Consider the following 22,221-nt stretch of genomic DNA (forward strand, 5'->3'; position numbering starts at 1 on the left):
TCAAAGCTATGCTTTATTGCAATATCGTAAATGGATGAACAGTTATGATGAAAAACAGGTATTCCATTTTTTGGTTAAATGGGAACTTACAGGCCCCTAGATAGTTAATTAGCCATAGTTCACAAAGAACCATCGGCATCTCTCATTATTGGTTACATAACTTGAGGGGCAGCACTCCACTTCAAACGTGGGGCAAGTTAAGGAGGCAGGCCTCCATGAATGACCACAGCTGGTACAGAGATTGAACATAGGCCATTGGTGTTATTTTACACCACACTCTCGCTAACCAAATGTCACACAAGCCCCAGTTTTTTTTTGTGCATGGGCTGAATCCAGTTGTTTAATTTTGGGGAATCGGTACACAGATTTGGCCTTCCGGGTTCAAAACTAAACAAGCTCCTGTGCAAAAACAAAAGCACCTTAAGTTACAGGAATAAATTTAGTAGATGAATACAACTCAGGGGCAGAAGGTGGGGGAACTCTAGTGAGATTTATGCTAACGAACCAGAGGGCCATTCATGTGGTGCTGGCTTCAGGTTATCTTAGGGCCGATACATGATGAATATCTGCAACCAGACCTGTAGATTTGCAAAACTGATGCTCGAACAGAAATACTTTCTGCACTTCCTAACTCAGTCAATGTAAAGGTTGTAATCTTTAACAAATCAGTGATAACATCATATACTGACAGAATTTTAATGCAACATTTGCAGGTATTCAAGTAGAGCTTCACCAAAAACAGGAACAGCATCTATAAGGATTAAGGGGTTCAAAACAGCAGAAGCCAGAACATGAAAGAAGAAAGCATACAACACCAGCTAATTAATAGGAGTCTTAACTGCTAAATAATCCAGATGTACATGTGGTATCTCTATTTCTGTGAAAGCTGCAGTTAAATGATAGGATCAGACACAGTTCATGTCCTCACACAACCAGCAAGTACCATCAATGTTTTGACAATGACAAAATCCTTCCCAGAGTAATTCAAGCATCACAAAGTCAGAACCTGACCAGTTAACAGATTTACACTGGTCCACCTGCAGTTATTCATCATGTAAAGGCTTTGATACATTCCAACCCCAACTCAGACCAATTCACACCTGCAACCCACCGCAGCCTATTTTAATTTGGATTCTCAGAGTATAAATTGACTCCACAATTAAACCCAGGTCCTTTATTTCAAATTTCACTTGGTTGTGATAGGATCCCTCGAGCAAAAAATAATTCATTTTGTATCAGTTATAATGTTAAAGTATTCTGGGAGCAGAGACTGATTTCAATGCTTTGAGCAATACAAGTATATTTTAAAATTATACATTTTGAATATTAGCTTTTGAATATTTCATGCATTCACATGAAATTCATCCATCTACTAATTTAACAGAAATTCCAACCCCATTAAAGGGCACATGTTAATTCCTCTGTTTAAAACAGCAGGCTTAGCAATTTCACACCAAAGTGTTAAAACATTTATACCATGCCCCAATACATGCAAAAAATTGGTTTAGATCAAATCATCAGTTTTTATGACCAAGGTATGATCATTCATTAAATCAGCCATAGTACATAGAATGAGAGGGATGAAGAGCATATTGCTGAAAAGAGAGACATGCTGCCAAAGTTTTCCATCTTGCACTCATCAGGACAAATGCAAGAATACCAAATTTCAAACGATCACAACAATTTATAATACGGAGAGAAAGGTACCGATTGGCTGGGAAGTCGACTTTAAATGGCCGAGGCATTGCCATGAAATAAGAAAAAAAAAGAGAACAAGCAGGAGGAGAAAGAAACATGACAGTCATCTAAAAACACTGCTGAAAGAGAGCAGCAAAGGTCTCTCTCCCTCTCTGGAAGCTAAAAGAGTATCTTCAACAAAGTGCAGACCTGAAAAAAGTCAACTCCAGAATTCTACAGGAAACCCAACTAACTTCAAACGGCCACAATATTCAACAATCTCTGCCTCATAGACAAGCAAAGGACATAATTGTATATTCTTAACTTTGTATTGGACTCTAACTTTCTTATTTTTGATATCTATCTGCATGTGTTGTCGCATCTTTATTATTTTTTTCTCTGGTTTAGTGACAAATAAACTTATTCTTTCTTTGACTCAAGAAAACCTGGTTTGATTGGCTCCTTATTAACAAATAAGTACATTTGGATCGGAAGAGGTATTTACAGGAAAAGGAAATTTTGTTGCAACCAATCGAGGCGGCTGAATAGAAAGGAAGCTAGCTCACTCCTCCTCAGCCAGTTGTAACAAAGTTTTGGAGTCTTTTTTTTCTCCGTGGCAATACCTCAACCAGAGTCAACTTCAGGGCCCTTTTCTCCTGTAGTACAAATTGTTGTGATAGTTCAAAACTTGGCATACTTGTGTTTGTCCTGATAAGTGCAAAATGAAAAGCTTCAGCAAGGTCTCTCTCTTTTCAGCAATATTCAAGTTCTGTACTATAAAGGCCTAGGATATATCTATATGCAAACCCTACTGAATAATATGTAGCTGAGCTAATTCCACTCTTTTCTAAATAGCAACGTGTTTTCTATTTATGTATTATATATTATGAGAAATATTACGCCAGAAAGCAAATGTCTAACAATTTGACATTACGTTTTTAATTTTTTTATTAATTCACAATTAGATCACAAAATGCATTGCAGTGCCCAAGATCAATTTTATTTAATGGTTTCATTAAATTAAAATGATTGTAAACATAAGATAAAAGAACTAAGAAACCAAAAATGTAAATCTCTTTAATGGACTTGCCAGACTTGTCAACCAGTCCAAACAACCTTCATGCACCCAGAATCCAAGCATTGCCCAAAACTCTGACTCTATCATTAGCAAATGCAACAATGGATTTCTCTTTTATTAGCTAAATGGGAAAGCTTCCCCACATGATGTGAGGCACAGGTACCCTTGGTCTCATCTCAAGGTACTCTGGTTCCTATTTATTAAGGCAAGTACAATGCCAGAACCATGTTTTGACATTCTCGTTTCTCACTGTAATTTTTGCACTAAGACTTTAAACTTCTGTAAGAAAATCCAAATCATCCTCATGACTTTTGGTTCAAATTAGAATGCCTGAGATTTGGAAACCACCAGGTGTTTTCAAAAAAATATATACAAAAATGATATTTTACAAGATCTTTACCATTTATCAAACATAAATGGCAGTAAGACATACAAAATTAGTCACGATCACATAGGGTCACTTAAAGAAATGTCAACTCAAAATACCTTTTTAGACAAATTGACCTTTGAAATATTCCAAAATTGAAATTAATTGAAATTGGAATAACCTCACTCAACTCTCAACTTTGACCCATTGAGTCACAATAATCCTTAACGCTCAATGCAATTTGGTTCCAGATTTATTTAACTGTGATGCCTTAAATCTGTGATTGTTATCCCCCCATCTCTGCTGGTTGGTGTATTCTATTGTAGCCATTGCATCTGACCAGAGCTTCCCAATTTAAAAAAGATGCAGGTGCATCTGCAAAAGTTATAAACAAATGGGAAACACAATAGTGTCAAATCAGCACATGCACTTTTTAAATTCTGCTTTATGCTGGTCTCAAATCTTTATCCTATTGCACTTGAGGTAGAGAATCTAAAAATAGACACAAACATAGAAAAGTAAATTCTGATGAACTTGAATTTCAAATATAATTTTGCTTGACATTTCTAACTCAGTTTTTTATAAAGGGTGAACAGATTAAAATGTCCACGTTTTCCTCTCAGCAAAGCCACATGGTATAGTAACAGCACTGTATTTCATGTGGGAAAAATACAGCCCAGAGGAACCAGCCTCAACAACCGAATGCAAGGATGCCACCACTTAAAGCAACCATGTTTAAGGTGTCTACTTTAAAACCTGTAGGAATGTGAATTGGGAAAGAGAATTGGTGGTGGGAGTTGGCGGGGGTGGGGGTTGAATCCAAAACATGCCAAGATAGAAGAAAGGGTCCAATATATTGATGGGTTTAATGAAAGAGAAACCTTAATGAGTTACGCACCAGCCAGTAAGCACAGCAATTACTGCCCGATATAAAACAGATCACTTAGGATAACTGGCAATTTTGAAATTCATATTAATGCAAATGGATAATGATCACTTTTCTGGCTGATATAATTGACTGATGAGCTTAAATGTGGGTGTTTACTTTGTGAAGACAGTACCAAAAACTGAGGAGGAACAGAAAGGCCATCACATGGACTCCTCATCCTGGCACCACACTCAACGCTGGTTCACAGCGATAGTGAAAACAAGTAAATGTAATTGAATATACTCGAAATATTACCATGCTTTCATAAAGAAAACTCTTCTTGTTGGAACCTGAACTATTTCTGTCCTCTTGTAAAGAACAGCAGAAACAGCCATGAGCATGCATTACTCAAGGCACAGTCTGCCAAGTCCCCCTACATAAAACACTTCACTTGCTCTCATATTCTACACTGCAACCCATCGTAATATAGTTCTTCTAAAAATAAATTGCTTCAGTAAATATGTATTTGCTTCTAATATGTGATCACCTTCTCAAGGAGGGCAATAGATGCTGGCCTAGCCAGTGATGCCTACATCCCATAAAAGAATAAATTTTTTAAAATTACTAAAAGAAGTCAATGAATAAGCAGAGCCATCCCTTCGGGGAGTGATGCATTGCACTTTTTATCTCTGTTCAATCATAGCACGTGGGTATCAATGGCAAGGTCAGCACTTATTATCCATCCCTAGTTGCCCTTGAGAAGGTGGTGGTGAGCCACCTTCTTGAACTGCTGCAGTCCATGTGGTGTAGGTACACCCACAGTGCTGTTAGGGAGGGAGTTCCTGGATTTTGACCCAGAAACATTGAAGGAACGGGGGTATGTTTCCAAGTCAGGATGGTGTGTGACTTGGAAGGGAACTTGCAGGTGGTGGTGTTCCCATGTATTTGATGTCTTTGTCCTTCTAGGTGGTGGAGATTGAGAGTTTGGAAGGTGCTATTGAAGAACTCTTGGCGGGTTGATGTAGATGCCATCTTGTAGATGGCACATCTTGCAGACATGGTACTCCGGTAGTGGGTGGAGTGCAGATCAACTAGGCTGGGTGGTGTCAAGCTTCTTGAGTGTTGCTGGAGCTGCACTCATCCAGGCAAGTGGAAAGTATTCCTGACTTGTGCCTTGTAGATGGTGGACAGGCTTTGGAGAGTCAGGGGTGAGTTACAACTGCAGAATTCCCAGCCTCTAACCTGCTCTTATAGCCACAGTATTTGTGGTTAGTCCTGTTAAGTTCCTAGTCAGTGGTAACTTCTAGGATATTGATGGTGGTGGATTCAGTGATGGAAATACTGTTGGAGGTTGTGGTTAGGCTCTCTCTTGTTGGAGATGGTCAATGCCTGGAATTTGTGTGACACAAAAGTAACTTGCCACTTCTGTCAGCCCCAGTCTGAACGCTGTTCACCTCTTGCTGCATGTTCAATCTTGAACGCTCTCAAAAGAAGTAATAGGACCTTTCAGAAACTATATGCAATGAAAATCTAAACAAGGAAAGCGCACATATGGACTTCCTTCAAGATTTACAAAGTATTTGAATTTTTGTTCTGAAAATGAAGTCTTACCTGCGATGAAAATTCTCTTTGGTAAACAACGTTCAACTTGTGTAATACATTTTGGCCATGCTTTTTTTCCTGCCCACTCCATAGACTTTGTTGATCCTTGAGCTGACACTCCCAAATAACTACACTTTTGTCACAGATAAGAGTCAGAGAGAAATATATTTAAGCATAATGTCAGAGAACATTATTGTCCTGACAGAACAGACACATCATAATAAAATATAACATGTTTATCAGCAAAAAGAAAAACATGATGACATAATTAAATCTCTGTTACTGGCCAAGCAATTTTTTTTATATATCTCAGGAGACACATTACAAAACAAAACTATGGTTTTTGGCATGACTACTGCACAAACTTAGTAAAAGCCTTCTCTGTAATGCAGATTATGCTTTCTTTTCCTTCCAACGAATTTTTCCTGTCCAATCAGTAACAAATTTGGGAATATTTCCCTCTATGCACTTAGTTCCCTTGCTTTATATGCATGCTGACTTTGTTCACTAATGTTAGCGAACAAAAGATAGATCCCAAACATCCTCTTTCTCTACTGATTTACGTCAGCACTCCAGTGTTCGACCATGATGCATCATTGCTTAATTGCCCTGTTGCCCATAACAGCCACTTCATTGCTGTGTCCAATCCTTTCCTTCAATTGAAACTTTCACCTGCCAAACAACTTCTGCTTTGATCAAATAGATGGCCTGGATTGTTTAAGGATGTAACAGTTCACCTACTACATCAGCAAATGCAAATGTCCAACAGGGAACTGAAGAGGATGCAGTGGAGACATGATGCTTATGCACTGACAATGCAAAAGTACTCTTAAACATGACAGCACAGATAATTCGAACATCATATTCTATATTTCTGAGACATTAAAAGAGTTTACTTATTGTCCCACAGTACACATCCTCTCAACTTGAGAGGTGTCTGGTCCATATAAAAAGTTACACAGAGCCTCCTTTTTATCCAGGGTTAGGTTATAACCTTATGTCATTCCACGGTTGAAAGACAGGTTCATGAGTGACAACCTCAGTGGCAGGGCCAGCAAATGATCTTCAAGACAAAACTGAAGAAAATAGAAACGCAAGCAGTGATGGCATCACTTTACTGCTAAGTAAGAAATGCCATCAGCTCAGGTTACAAATCAGAAGGGATTTTTGGCACTTGGCAATCTCATGTGGATCAGCTGATACATTAAACAGCCAATAGCAATCCACATAGCACTTTTGTCGGTTGTCAAAGATGTACATCTTTGTATCACTGGCAGCAGAGAAGGCCAAGGATGTAGAGAACAGCCCACAGTACATGCTGTATTATCTGTGTACAACTCACTAAATAAACACAAAAACAACAAACAGGTGCTATGGAACCAGACAAAGAGCAATAGCAGGTGGACATTTTTCATGAAAGCATAATCAGGCCTCTGGTTCAGAATTCGGATTGTGTGATGACCTTTGACCTGGAAGCAGTAGAGTAAGGAAAATTCATAATTTCTTTAAAATGTCTGTGAATGTGTAATTGATTTTTAAAAATGTTTAAAAAAGGACTTATAAGAGTTTGCATCAATTGTAAAGGGGTCAGTTGTAATTTTCTTGAATAATAAGAAATACTAGCCCATGTGACCTGGCGACCCTTAATCTGGAAGTGCCAACTTAACATAGAAAGCCTTGTAGCTAGCAGACATAAAGGAGAGCAGGGGGAGAACAGAGAAGGTGCTTTTACAAGGAGCTGTATGTGTAATACAGTTAAAAAGGACAGGAAGCTGAAGACAGGGTTAGGGAAAGAGATTTTGAATTGGACGATTCTATGGCTATGCTACAGTTTTGCCTGAGCTGACCAGACTTTTTAACGAGATTGATTAAAGGAGACAGATAGAGGAGTCTCTGGAGAATCTGTGCCATCAAGACTGCCGTGAACCTAGTTAAGGAGGTTCCACAAGAGTATGCCGCTTGTGTACTGGGTGTTTCCAGGAGACTTGGATGGAGTGGAGCTATGCAGGTGACTCGAGGACCAAATCCATCGAGTGAAAAAAGTGACAGTTCTGGAGGCCAAGTTGGAAAGACTAAGATTGCACATGGTGCCACATTTGTGTGGGGAATGATACAGTGTGTATAATCGCGAGAGATAGAATAGCAGATACAACAAAGACTGTGTCGTTTATAGTTTATACCGACCATTGTTTGTACCGACCATTGTTTGTACCAACCATAAGTTGCCTGTTAATTCACGTTTCATTTATGTGGATTCTGATTTATGTCAAAGTGAAAGCCACAAAAAGTGGAATTGTGTTGGTAATCACGTAGTAAATTTTGTATAAATACATTTAAGGGGAAGCTAGACAGGCATATGAGGGAGAAGGGAATAGAGGGTTATGATGGTAGATTTAGATGAGGAAGGATGTTGGAAGTTCAAGTCCAGCATAAACACCAGAGTGGACTGGTTAGGCCAAATGCTTTGTTTCTGTGTCCCAGGTAATCCTGTGCATCAATGGTAGACTGATACCTCTGCATCACCTACTTCCAAAGAAGCATTTTGTGCCCCCTGGTCAAATCATCCACTGACACTCACTATAGAGGCTCACACAACACCATCTGAAACCTCTCCATCTTTTTGAAACTAACGGCATGGCTCAGCTTACACCAGGTAACATGCTTGGTGTTCTCATTGTGGCTACATGAATTTTGCGTGAGTACTTTCTTTGAAGCATTCATTGAAAACATCCCTGCATAATTACAATGTGTGCCAATAGGATATTATGTGGTCATCACTTGCAAAATAATTTTGAACACGCATGTGAATACAACAAATGCAGATCTGTCTTTCCTCGAAGGAAAACTCAGGCAGCGGCTGTAGACATTTAGATCATGCAAGCAATCTGAATTAATAAACATCAGGCTTAATATTAATAAAAAACAGGCTGTGGGCTGGAACAGGTTGCAGCAAGTGCAATATGATAAAATATAGCAAAGACTGGAGGTCTGGAAAATAGGTTTGTTTCTGATAGATTGGTAACAACAGGAACAGTACAAAGCTGACAAGCGGATATCAGCTAGCATCAAAAGGAAAAATCTTCTCCTATTTCTGTTATGATATTCCATTTAATTGATGGACAAGAATGTAAACAAAGATATTACTGAACAGAAGTAGATTTACTGAACAGATTATATGAGTTGCTTGACATGAATCCACTTTACTTAATTCCTGTTGAGGTCCAAGGTCTGCTAAGTTTATATTACAACCAAGATGGTTCGTGACCACCGTGACTTTGCACAGTTCAAAGTCACATTTCAGAGCAATTGTGGCTTCAAGCTTACACTGAGCCACGAATTTCAAAATTTAAACTCCCTGGTCTAAAAAAAGGAATTTTTAGCTCCCTTTTAACATTTAGAATGCACTTGTTCAGTTTATGTTATTTTATGCCAGTTGAACAGGATTCATTCCACAATATATACTTCAATGGGAGGTGGAGTAGGAATGGGTCCACTTGCATGCAATTCCTTATTTTTTGACTCACCATCTTTCATGAATGTTTCCCTAACACAATGAGTGGTGCAGTAATGAGCGTCAGACTGCACCCAGAGGCAGCTGCCGCACTGCAATCAGCAATATGATTTCAAATAGTCGTTTGGCAGTACAGAACTTGAGTATTACTGCAAAAAGAGACATGTCTAAGTTTTTTGTCTTGTGCTCATCAGGACACTTACAAGAATACCAATAAAAGGCAGAAAACAACAATTTATACTGTATGTGAAGAGAGTGCTGATTGGTTGGCAAGGGGTATTGCCACGGAGAATGCACCATTGATGGTGACTGACAGTTAACTGCCAAGTATTGTTTGAAATTTAAACCAGGCAACTTGACCCTGATTAGTTAAGGCATTGTCCTAAAGAATGCGTCAGCAAATGGCTGTCTCTTTTTTGTTTAGCTGAAACAGATGCAATGTATGTACATATTCCTCCTGTTGTTTTTCCCCTTCTATTGGTATTCTTGCGAGTGTCCTGAGGAGTGCAAGAAAAAAAGCTTAGACATGTCTCTTTTTTCAACATGATTCCAGCCAGGATGAGAGAGAAATGTGAGGTGGGTGGCTGGGAAGCAGGGGTCGGCAGGGGGGGTGAAGAGGCATGGTAGGGAAGGGGTGAGAAGCAGACTGCTATAACTGATATTAATGCCAACCTTGACAAGCTGTTGGAGGCCACCACCTTTTGAACCATACCCAACATGAATCAAGGCATTTAGGAGAAATGGGGAGAAAAGTGAAGAAGGCTGAGGGAGCAGGGTCTTTGCCAAGATGGAAGATCCTCCTTGTACTTTTTGTAATTATGTGTTAATGAGGAATCTCAGCATAAATATTCCTTTCAAAAGCAGAAGGAGGAAGCTCTTGAATCCCAGAGTGTGGGAGAGTAGAATTAACAGCAGGTGCTGTCGTGAACTCAATGTCCTTCAGTAATCAGGGCACTGCAGCCACATCGATTAATAAAACCTCTGCTCACAACGAGGTCAGTAGCATCACTGAACCAGACACTCAATAATTTTTTAAAGTATTTGTTCATGGGATATGCACTTCGCTGGCTAGGCCAGCATTTATTGCCCACCCCCAATTACCCTTGAGATGGCATCGGTGGGCTGTCTTCTTGAACCACTGCAGTCTACATGATGTAGGTACACCCACAATGCTGTTAGGGAGGGAGAGAGTACCAGGATTTTGACCCAATGACAGTGAAGGAATGGCGATATGTTTCCAAGTCAGGATGGTGAGTGGCTTGGAGGTTGTGGTGTTCCCATGTGTCTGCTGCCCTTGTCCTTCTAGATGGTAGTGATCCTGGGTTTGGAAGGTCCTGAGAAGTGCTATATAAATACAGTGGCTTGGAGGGGAACTTCCAGCGGGTGGTGTTCCCATGTATCTGCTGCCCTCGTCCTTCTTGATGGTAGTGGTCCTGGGTTTGGAAGGTGCTGTCTAAGCAGCCTTGATGAGTTCCAGCAGTGCATCTTGTAGATGGTACACACTACTGCCACTGTGCATTGGTGGTGGGGATAGTGAATGTTTGTGGATGTGGTGCCAATAAAGCGGGCTACTTTGTCCTGGAAGGTGTCAAGCTTCTTGAGTGTTGTGGGAGCTGCACTCATCCAGGCAAGTGGAGAGTATTCCATCACACTCCTGACTTGTGCCTTGTAGATGGTGGACAGGCTTTGGGGAGTCAGGAGGTAAGTTACTCACCACAGGATTCCTAGCCTCTGACCTGCTCTTGTAGCCATAGTATTTATATGGCTCGTCCAGTTCAGTTTCTGGTCAATGGTAATCTCCAGGATGTTGATAGTGGGGGATTCAGTGATGTTAATGCCATTGAATGTCAAGGAGTGATGGTTAGATTCTCTCTTGTTAGAGATGATCATTGCCTGGCACTTGTGTAGTGTGAAAGTGTTCCCTGCCACTTGTCATCCGAAGCCTGGATATTGTCCAGATCTTGCTGCATTTGGACATGGAATGCTTCAGTATCTGAGGGGTCACAAATGGTGCTGAACATTGTGCAATAGCAAATATCCCCACTTCTGATCTTATATGATGGAAGGAAAGTCTTTTGTGAAGCAGCTGAAGATGGTTGGGCCTAGGACACTATCCTGAGGAATCCCTGTAGTGATGCCCTGGAGCTGAGATGACTGACCTCCAACAACCACAACCATCTTTCTTTGTCTTAGGTATGACTCCAACCAGCGGAGAGTTTTCCCCCTGATTCCCATTGACCCCAGCTTTGCTAGGGCTCCTTGATGCCACGCTCGGTCAAATGTGGCGTTGATGTCAAGAGCAATCACTCTCACCTCACCTCTTTAATTTAGCCCTTTCATGCATGTCTGGATCAAGGCTGTAATGAGTTCAGGAGCTGAGTGGTCCTAGTGGAACCCAAACTGAGCATCAGAGAGCAGGTTATTGCTGAGTAACTGCTGCTTGATACTGCTGTTGATGGCCCCTTCCATCACTTTACTGATGATCGAGAGTAGACTGATGGGGCAGTAATTGGCTGTGTTCAATTTGTCCTGCTTTTTGTGTACAGGACATACCTGGGCAATTTTCCACACTGTCGGGTAGGTGCCAGTGTTGTAGCTGTACTGGAACAGCTTGGCTAGGTGTGCGGCAAGTTCTGGAACACAAGTCTTCAGTACTATGCTCTGAAGAAGGGTCATACAGACTCAAAACGTTAACTCTGTTCCTCTCTCCACAGATACTGCTACACCTGTTGAGTTTTTCCAGCATTTCCTGTTTTTGTCTTCAGTACTACTGCCGGAATGTTGTCAGGGCCCATAGCTTTTGCAGTATCCAGTGCCTTCAGCTGTTTCTTGATATCACATGGAGTGAACTGAATTGGCTGAAGACTGGCATCTGTGATGCTGGGGACCACAGAAGGGGGCCAAATTGGATCATTCACTTGGCACTTCTGGCTGAAGATTGTTGCAAATGTTTCAGCCTTAACTTCTGTATTGATGTGCTGGGCTCCTCCATCATTGAGGATGGGGATATTTGTGGAGCCTCCTCCGCCAGTGAGTTGTTTAATTGTCCACCATTCACAACTGGATGTGGCAGGACTGCAGAGCTTAGATGTGATCTGTTGGTTGTGGAATCGCTCAGCTCTGTCTATCACCTGCTGCTTATGCTGTTTGGCACGCATGTAGTCCTGTGTTGTAGCTTCACCAGGTTGACACCTCATTTTTAGGTGTGGCTGGTGCTGTTTCTGGCATGCCCTCCTGCACTCTTCATTGAACCAATGTGGCTTGGTGATAATGGTAGAGTTGGGAATATGCCAGGCCATGAGGTTACAGATTGTGTTCGAGTACAATTCTGCTGCTGCTGATGGCCCACAGCGCCTCATGGATGCCCAATCTTGAGTTGCTAGATCTGTTTGAAATCTATTCCATTTAGCACGGTGGTTGTGCCACACAACACGATGAGGGGAACCTCAATGTGAAGGCGGGACGTCGTTTCCACAAGGACTGTGCGGTGGTCACTCCTACCGAGACTGTCATGGACAGATGCATCTGCAGCAGGCAGATTGGTGAGGACAAGGTCAAGTATGTTTTTCCCTCTTGTTGGTCCCCTCATCACCTGCTGCAGGCCTAGTCTAGCAGCAATGTCCTTTAGGACTCAGCCAGCTTGGTCTGTATTTGTGTTATGGAGTCACTCTTGGTGTTGGACATTGTAGCCCCCCAACCCAGAGTACATTCTGTGCCCTTGCCACCCTCAGTACTTCCTCCAATTATTTAAACAAACATAGTCAACAGATATAATGAGAGAATAATAAAGCAATGCTAAAATTCATCATTATCTGGAAAGTTTTGTTTTTAAACTGAACATTATTCATGGTAGAATTTCCTAACTAAAAATAGCAGTGCTCCTGGACCAGATTTACATTTTCCAAATGAAACGCACAGTAAATATGGGAATGAGGCAGAAAATATGCCACTAAATGTGAATTGAGGTATACGGACGAGGCACTTTACAGCTTGGATCCTTGACCTGTGCTCAGTTAGCTCAACTAAACCACCATACTTATAAAGGCATTATCTCAGAGTCAGGGAGAGTGGGGGAAAAAGGTCAGCATCCATCGCTAGTTAATGATTTCAGTTGGAAATTATGAATGTGTGTGCACGTTATAGGGAAAATATATGGGAAAGAAAACAGCTAATTGAGTTTTCTGTAGAGTTTGAACTCCTGATCATTGACGTTTTCAGGTGAAAATACACAATAATCACAGATGGAGGTCATGCGGCTGCTTAATACTAGGCCAAGGTACAAAGACACCAACTGGTTCAAAAATAAACGTTTTAGTGTAATTATAGATCAACACACATTCATTGCCCCCACCCCCCCGCCCCGCAATATACTTAGGGGAATACAGGTAAGAGTGTGAGCTGATCACAATCTGACACCACTAGCACTAGAAGCACTGGGATTAAGAGATCAGTTTTTGAATATAACATAGCAAGCAAAATGTCTGGAAGGTCTAACTTTTCCCATTTACATACTAACAGCAATGTTCCTGAGAACATAAAGAATGCAAACATTAATTATCTAGCGTCGATTATTCAGGGATTAGCAGATCCAAACTTGGATTGAATAGAACATTCAGAAACAAATCATTTCCTAGTCCAAAAGTACACAATCTCTCTGATAAAACTGGAGACTATATCTTGATGTCTTCCTGTAGTACATGATGGTATAATGGGGGCTAACTTCCTGGATACTCAGGTAATCTTTTATGCAGCAATTTGCTGTGTCTGCATCCCAAGAAGTTCCAAGCAGTCTTTTGCAAGGTGGGCTTTAAAGTGGTGAGAGTCATACAGTATTGTATGTTCAATTGGTTGCCCAGGTAACAGCTAAATGTCAGCTTGGCCCAGTGATAGCACCCTAAACCTGGAAGACAAAAGTTGTTGATTGAAGCCCCATTTGAGAAATGGGAGCACTTAATCCATGGTGACACTTCAGTGCAAGCCTGAGGGAGTGCTGCACTGTCAAAAAGGAAAAAAAGACATGTATTTATAAAGTGTCTTTCGAAACCTCAGGAAGACTCAAATGGCTTTACAGCCAACAAAATGCTTTTGAAATGTTGTCATAATATAGGTAATTTGGGACCTGATTTATGCACAGCAAGGTCCCACATACAACAATAACAAAATGACCCCCTGATACTCTGTTTTAGCGAAGTTGGTTGAGGGATAAATATTGATCAGGATACTAGGGGGGAGCTCCCCAGCTTTTCTTCAAATAGTGCCATGGGATATTGCACACTCACTTAAGAGAGGGAAGATGGGGTCCTTGGTTTAATGCCTCATCTAAAGGACAGCACCTCTGACTCCCTCAGTACCACACTGGATTACCTGCTCAAGACTCTGGAGTGGAACTTGAACCCATGAGTTGCTGACTCAGGTGTGAGCGTATTACTGATCAAGCCAAGACTCACTGGCTTTGCTGTTGAAATGCCACCTGTCGGATCAGGTGTTAAATCTAGACTCTGCCTTCCCTTTCGGGTGGAGGGAAAAGTTCACCTGGTAATCCTGGAAGAGCAGGAGAGTTCTCCAAATGTGCTGGCCAATAATTACCTCTCAATCAACATCACCAAAAACAGAGTTAACATTTCGAGTCCGTATGACCCTTCTTCAGAGCTATAGTCAAACGGACTCAAAACGTTAACTCTGTCTTTCTCTCCACAGACGCTGTCAGACCTACTGAGTTTTTCCAGCATTTTTTGTCTTTATTTCAGATTTCCAATATCCACAGTATTTTGCTTTTATCACCAAAGACAGATTGTTTGGTCACTTACCTCATTATTGTTTGTACAACCTTGCTGTATGCAAATAAGGTATGCTGCCTTTTCTACATAACATTGACCACATTTCAAAAGGACATTATGGTTTATGAAGTGCTTTGAGAAGTCCCGAGGTTGCTTTTATAGATGCAAGTCTTTCTTCCTCCTTTAATAGCTACACTTCATTCAAATTAATGGAAGTTCAGTCACAACTTTAAGACTGTCAGCTCAGTAAGAGTGACACTCAGCTAGAAAATCCAAATCAATAAGTTCCTAAACTCATTTATTTTACATGTAAACACTGTTCAAACATAACCTCAATGTTGAATGGGCAAGAGCTGTCACCATAATAGATCAATACTAGTTAGTTGCACCTGTACTGCAAACAGTTTTAAACAATTCTTGGAAACTAGGCTAGATTTACATCAGACTATGAATCGTTATGCCTTAGGGTGTTTCCTGCATTAAAAGGCGCTATACAAATGCAAGGTCTTGCTTTTGGTTGAAATGTGGGTTATGTGCGTGACACATGTAGGAGTTCCAACAAAGCAACTCACATGTCCACTCAGATGTTCTATTCTTGTAAAAAAAACAACATCCACAGCAAAGAACAAATGAAGCTTTGTACAGTGAAACCAAATAGAGTGGGATCGTTTGCTATAAATCTGACCCACAAAACAGACAAACTGTCCTCTAGATCGGTGAGGTGTTCCTCATTTTGAACCATACATAAACATTAAAAAAAAAGCGTTGACTGGGCTTCTAGTTTCTAAAATGCAGTGGCCCAATTCAGAACTGATATCCTAAAGTGAATTTCAGGCTTGCTGGGTGTATAGTTTGTCCTGTCGGTTAACGCTAAGATCTTACTTCGCTTCACACTGACAATTCTCCGAAGGGATGGCTTCACAGCCCATTCATCATTCTCAACTCGAGGGTCGTACAGCAGTTACTGAAGGCTGACCATAAATTGCACAATTCCAGTCATGACCCCACTTCTCTGGGGTGTGTTAACAGTCTGGCTGTCATCAGGAAAGTAAATGAATGCGGCCAAAATATCTCTGGCTAACAACTGGGCTCCACTTTTACCCTCACGTGTACTGTCTGCAGTTACAAAGCTCGGCCGCTTCAGATCTCAATTCTTTCTGCCACAAGCAACCACAAGTTGACTGTAAACCTTAAACAACTATAGTGCACAGTGAATAAATGCAAGGAGCCAGATTGCAGCCCATTCGGTGTCAATCACTGATTGAAAACCTCACTCACTCACCCTGATCCTCCTCATTGCAGCAACGATCTCCACTCTGCTGTTTGGTCTGGGTACATCCAATGTCCCGATGTACTGTTTTAACAAAACAAAAAGGGAGGGGGTGGGGGGTGGGAATAAATGAGGAAAATCTTTATAAAGAATTAAGAGCTCCTTCGACACCAAGTCACAAAGCGGCTGCTTCGAGTGAAGTGCTGACAAAGTTACAAACCTTCGCCTCGAAGCTGATCCCATGCTGGAAAGCCTCCTCGTTGTGCAAAGGAATCCGCAAGTCGTGTCCGTCATCCACTAAGTTGTATTTGGTTTTACTTGGCATGTTGGTTTAACAATTGTAACCAGAAAACAGACCGGGCAAAAGCAGAGAGCCCCGAGCTAGCCTTGTTACCTGGGGAGTCTTACATTAAAACCCTGGTACAACTTTATATATAATCTATATATATATCTATATATATGATGCACTGTATATTACAGATAAACTAACTAGGGACACTTTAGTGACTGTTCTTGGGGCGGTTGCAGCCAGTCCCAATGCCACACTATGTACTGAAAACAGGCTGGGAATCGCTGAGCTGCTTCAGATGCTGAGGCTTTGCTGTGGATCGCTCTCCACACACAGACACAGACACACAGACACAGAGAGAGAGGGAGCCCTGCCCTGCCCTGCCCGGCCCTGCCCGGCGCTGCGGTGCTCGCTGTGAGTGAGCGGCTGCCTGTGCTGCCCTTGGCCGGCAGCTAGCTCTCAGCTGCCGGGGCTGCTCCAGCCTCTGCTCGCCTTTTCCTCTCCCTCCAGCAGCGCCATATCGACACTTCCCAATCAGCCGACACACAAAAAAAAGCCCAAACTCCCTCCCATTGGCCGGCGCCGGGAATTCCGCCCGATTTTTATTGGCGTAAAGTTACATCACTGCGCTCCGTGTGGTTGGAGAACTCAACAAGCTTCCTGGACTACCCCCCGGGGAGAGGAGAGGAGAGGAGGGGAGAGAGCAGCAATAACACCGGGAGAGGAATCCGAATCTGCCGGCGCTGAAACTCCAATCCCAGTGTCTGGAATGAATGTGTCCGATTGTAGCAATAACCCGGCTGTTTGTTCGAGAGGGCGGTGTGTGTACATTACAGTGTCACCCCTGTGCACCCAACTCACATGTTACTGTACAGAGCCATCCCATTAAAACAAACTACCCACTCTTAATTGTCTTATATACATTCCTCCCAAACACCTTGCAAATAGCCTCAAGGCTCTACTAAACCGAGTAAATAGCGCCTTTCTGATATTGAGGATGGTATAATATTGTGAAAATCTAATTGGGCTCCAGTGATTGCTGGTGGCCATACAGCAGGGAGATGTCCCGATGAACGTGCTGGGATACTATCAGGGAGACGGCAGTGGTAGGATGAGATGTCGCTCAACATTGCCCCTGCTGGTTGCTGAGAGACGGGAGCATTTGTGTTTGGGGCCAGTCACAACCGACCCTCGCCATCAGAGGACATTGCATGCAGGAAATTCAATTTTCCTGGTTGCCAGGGAAACCTCTTCCTGCTGACCCTCGTGCACTGTTTATATATCTACATTTTTAAAGCATTTTTTCCAATAGCTTAAAGGCTAACTGGACCATGTAGTGTGAGTTCACCCATGCAGAAAAGGACCTAGGTTTGAAGCCTACGCTAAGTTAAGTGACCTGAGTCAGGTCAGTAATCGCCCTTGGCATACCCAGAGGCAGGAGACACTTCTGATTGGTGTCTAGTGACATCTGCTTGAAAGGGTAACTGAGTTGAGAAGCAACATCACACTAAAAAACACAGATTATCTGGTCATTTTTCTCATTGCTATTTGTGGAATGATGCTGTGCAGAAATTGACTGGGCACTTTACAGCAATGACTACACTTCAAAAGTATTTAATTAGCTGTAAAGGGCTGCAGGATGTCCTGGGGTTGTGAAAGGCACTATTAATAAATTAATACAAAAAGGAACAAAATCCAATGAAAACTGTGCTTAACCTTACAGATAGTGCGCCAACCTTAAATGTACACATAAATTATCGGAGGTATACACAAGTTACCTAGTTGGCATGTTGCAATAATAATCTGCTTTGTAAATCATTTGCAAATTCACAATAACTTTCTGGCTAGCTACATCAAAAAGATGAATCTAATTTAAGAAGGCAAGAATCTGAAACTAGATAGCATCTTTCACAACATTGTGACTGTGATGTCTGTCACTTTAAGATCAGTTCAACTGAGTAGGTGTCACGTGATCTGTTCAACCAATGTGTGGCTAGCGCAGGGGAATAAATTCTAGGGAGGGGTTCCTTCGGAAAAGATGGCTGTCTGAGGGGCTGGCTTTTACAAGCAGCCACGGAAGCTCTCGTGTAAATAAAGTTAATTTTGTTTGACTAAGAGTCTCCCAGAGTGTGTTTCTACAGTGACATCCCAAAGGGATCCATAAGCAATGATTTGCAGCTGAGGTGTAGTCACTATTGTTACATAGACAAACATGTCAGCAATGGCACGGCAAGAAGCTACAAATAGCAAAAGATAGAGATGACTAGTTTGTTTTTAACGATGCTTGGTTGAGCACCGAATGTGAGCCAAGACGCTGGAAGATCTCATGCCCTTTGTTTAAACAGTGCTACAGTATCTTTCTACTGTCCTTGTTTAACACCTATTTCCAAAGGAAGCACTGTCTTGGACCCACATTCAAGAGTGTTGCCTCTGAGCAAGTTGACACAATTTGGTCGAACTTATCAGAAAATGGACTGGAAACCCAAGTTGTAATTCAATTTTCCATGTACGCTGGTATATACCAAATGGCCCACAAGGCTCAGTTGGAACGTGAAATCTGATTTGTAATAGAATTGTTTTCATTAAATGGTAAACTAATGAAACTGGTGATTAATTACATTTAAATAAGTAACACAGAAACAGTAAAATGAATGTAACTATTTAAAATTGTCTCTAAATAAAATTTCACAGATCTGCATAGTCTCAAACCTGGAAAATATTGTCCAGACTTAATGGACCATTGCTTACTTGCATTTGTAGGGGAAAATCATGCACACATTAATTGGAAATTGAGTCAGGCACAACTCTGAATGGCACCCGAGAATGCATTCATATTTCCTCATTATACAATGGTTGCTAAACATTAAAATGGAATGCTCAAGTTAAATAACCAATGGGTTATTTTAAAATTATATCAATCGACTGATAGCTTATTAAAATTATAATTACATTTGACATAACTGCCTGGATTTTTCCTGTGCACTGTAAGAGTTTGCCCACCAGATTCCAGCTAGCCCTTGGTTGTGAATAATTGGTCTACGTTGGTCAGTATTCCACACAGGTGTATGATCGTAGGCATATACAGGTTCAATACTAAGGTTTCTGTTCTTTCCATGCACCCATATGCAAATGGAACGTTCCACTTAGGTTGTTATGGGCTGCACCCCTCCTCACAGTATCTGTTTAATTCATTGCTCACATTATCTGGTTAATCCACCAGTCAAACAGTTTAAATGAAAAGAAGAAAGAAACATATTTATGTACAGCCTTCAGGATTTTAAGGGATGTCTGGGTGATTTGAATTTTTAAAGAATGCTAATATTTAAATATTTTATATCATGGACCTCTAGGGCAGAATATTCACCTTGGTGAAGCTGTGCAAATGTATCTTCAAGCTCCCTGCTGAAATAAATAAAGTCTATGGGTAGGATTTTACATCCCATGGGTGGGCGTGCGCCTGATGTAAAATCACGCCCGATGACGTCAGACGAGCGTCCCGGCATCATCGTACACTCGCGCGATATTTCAGTTGGTGGACGCGTGCCTGAGTCGGCAGCGTGTCCACCGACAATTAAGAGGTCTATTAATCAAATAATTGAAAGCCATTTTTTGCTGCTCGCCCAACCTTACGGTTAGCGGGCGGGTGAGTCGGCCAGGCAGCATCTGGATTTTTTATGAAACCTCATCCATGGGCGGGATGAGATTTCCAGCAGTTATTGAAAAAAAAATTTATACATCATTTTGAATATGTCTCTGTTCATGTGACTGAGTCACATGCGGGGACATGTTTCTCTCATTTTGAAAATCTTTATTTTTGTATCCACAATTCTTCAGCTCCCTGAGGCAGCTCTGTGCCCTCAGGGACTTTTCAATGCGTTCTCCCCTGCGCATGCACAGACTTCCACGCTAATCCTCCTCCCGCCCCCACCCCAGCAGTGCTGAGCTCCTCAGCACTCCCTTCATGCTGGCTGGCTGTTAATTGGCCAGCCAGTGTGAAATTGCAGTCGGGAGCCAATTGCAGGCGGTGGACCATTTCCCGGCCGCTCCCGGTCTGCCTGCTGTGCCCACCCAACAACCGGAAAATCCTGCCCTATGCTGCAGTGCAGGAAAAGATGAAGCTAACCTTGGCACAATGTGACAGGTCGTGTGGACGGGAGAAGACTATTTGAGTTTCTTTACAAAAACCTTTAACTCACATTCAGAAATATATGAGTTGTTGTGAATAATACTGACAGCAAACTGTCAAAGGCATCATGTTCACATGCGGCTGTCACTACTTTTCTCTCAGTGCCTTAAGATATCTTTCTCAGCAGCAGCACGATTCGATGATTCTGACTTCAACAGGGTCACTCGGACATAGGATAGGCTGTACTTTTATGTGGCACAGGTCTTCATCTTTTGATAAATAGATTCAAATCAAAGCCCCAGTGTGCATCAAACAGCCCTCCTTTCTTTAATTATTTATAATAATATGTTCCTGTAGCAGCTTGCCTAATAGCTTCACAAAATAAATTACTTTAGAGTCACAGCCACTGTTTGGCGTCAGTTATAGCTCAGAAGGTGGTATCTTTGCCTCTTATTCAGAAGGTTATGGGTTCAAGCCCCCACTCTAGAGACTTGGGTACATAATCCCGGCTGACAGTCCAGTGTAGCACTTGTTATTCTAAAGCCCCGCCTGCCCTTTCAGTTGGATGTAAAAGATGTAGTAAGTTTTGAAGAAGAGCCGAGAAGTTCTCCCCAATCTCCTGCCCAATGTTTATTCCTCAATCAAATCACAAAAGCAGTTTATCTGGACATTTATCCCCTGGCTGTTTGTGTGATCTGAATGTGTGCAAATTGGCTGCTGCCTATATTACAACGATGACAACATTTCAAAAATTAAAGCGATGATTGAAAAGCGCCTTGTGATACACTGAGACTGTGAAAGGTACTAGTTAAATGTAAGTTAAGGCAAATAAGGCAGTCATTGCGCACCAGCAGCGTTGCAAGAATAGCAATGGCACGATTGATCAGTTAATCTACTCTTTTGGGTGGTATGGGGTGAGGAAGTATTGTTGTCTCAGATGCTGAGGACGATGTGGAAGGAGAAGGTCTTGAACAGGCACAGAATTGATAATAGCAAAAAACTGCAGATGCTGGAAATCCAAAACAAAAACAAAAATATCTGGAAAAACTCAGCAAGTCTGGCAGCATCTGTGGAGAGGAACACAGTTAACGTTTCGAGTCCGAATGACCCTTTAACAGAACTAAGTAAAAATGAGAGGTGAAATATAAGCTGGTTTAAGGGGGGGTGGGGGTTGAAGGGTCATTCAGACTCGAAACGTTAACTGTGTTCCTCTCCGCAGATGCTGCCAGACTTGCTGAGTTTTTCCAGGTATTTTTGTTTTTGTACAGGATTGATAATGTCCACCTGAAATCATGGAATAGGCAGACCATTCAGCTTCTCATTGTGAAGGGTGGTAACCTTAAAATGTGACATTTTTTAAATACCAAAGTGACTCAGCAACTTTGATTATGCACTTAAATTCTCATGTTTAGGTCAAACCCACAACTTTCTGACCCAGAATCAAGAATGCTGTTTAAGTTAAATCGTAAAGGAAAAATACCAGATAAACATCGATTGCTGTTTTCTCTTTATAAATTGTTCTGTCTTTGAGAACAATGTTTTCATTGCACAGATGTTTCACTGAGGTGACAACTAACAAAGATGATTTATGTCTTAACAGTTTTAAATGTGGCTGACAGCTGTGCGATTTTTCCTGTTTGTGTATTATCAAAAAAA

At 41.6% G+C, this 22,221-nt stretch overlaps 1 protein-coding gene across 4 annotated transcripts in view; it reads right to left on the reverse strand.

The window, feature by feature from the left end:
- The window catches only part of nos1apa (nitric oxide synthase 1 (neuronal) adaptor protein a), a 410,966-nt gene extending 393,905 nt beyond the window's left edge, over positions 1-17,061 (reverse strand). Inside the window, exons 1-2 of one of the 4 annotated variants that reach the window (XM_078561751.1) lie at positions 16,371-17,039; positions 16,163-16,234 (exon numbers count right to left, since the gene is read on the reverse strand). In XM_078561751.1, the coding sequence (XP_078417877.1) occupies positions 16,163-16,234; positions 16,371-16,475 (177 nt within the window). In that variant the 5' untranslated portion in view covers positions 16,476-17,039. Of the gene's footprint in view, positions 1-9,116; positions 9,139-16,162; positions 16,235-16,370 lie in introns of those variants that run through there. The other 3 variants (XM_078561752.1, XM_078561755.1, XM_078561753.1) reach the window with 3 other exon arrangements.
- Between the last annotated feature and the right edge of the window lie 5,160 nt (positions 17,062-22,221).

The sequence above is a fragment of the Cetorhinus maximus genome, chromosome 17 (assembly GCF_964194155.1).
Source record: "Cetorhinus maximus chromosome 17, sCetMax3.hap1.1, whole genome shotgun sequence".
Taxonomy (NCBI): Eukaryota; Metazoa; Chordata; class Chondrichthyes; order Lamniformes; family Cetorhinidae; genus Cetorhinus; species Cetorhinus maximus.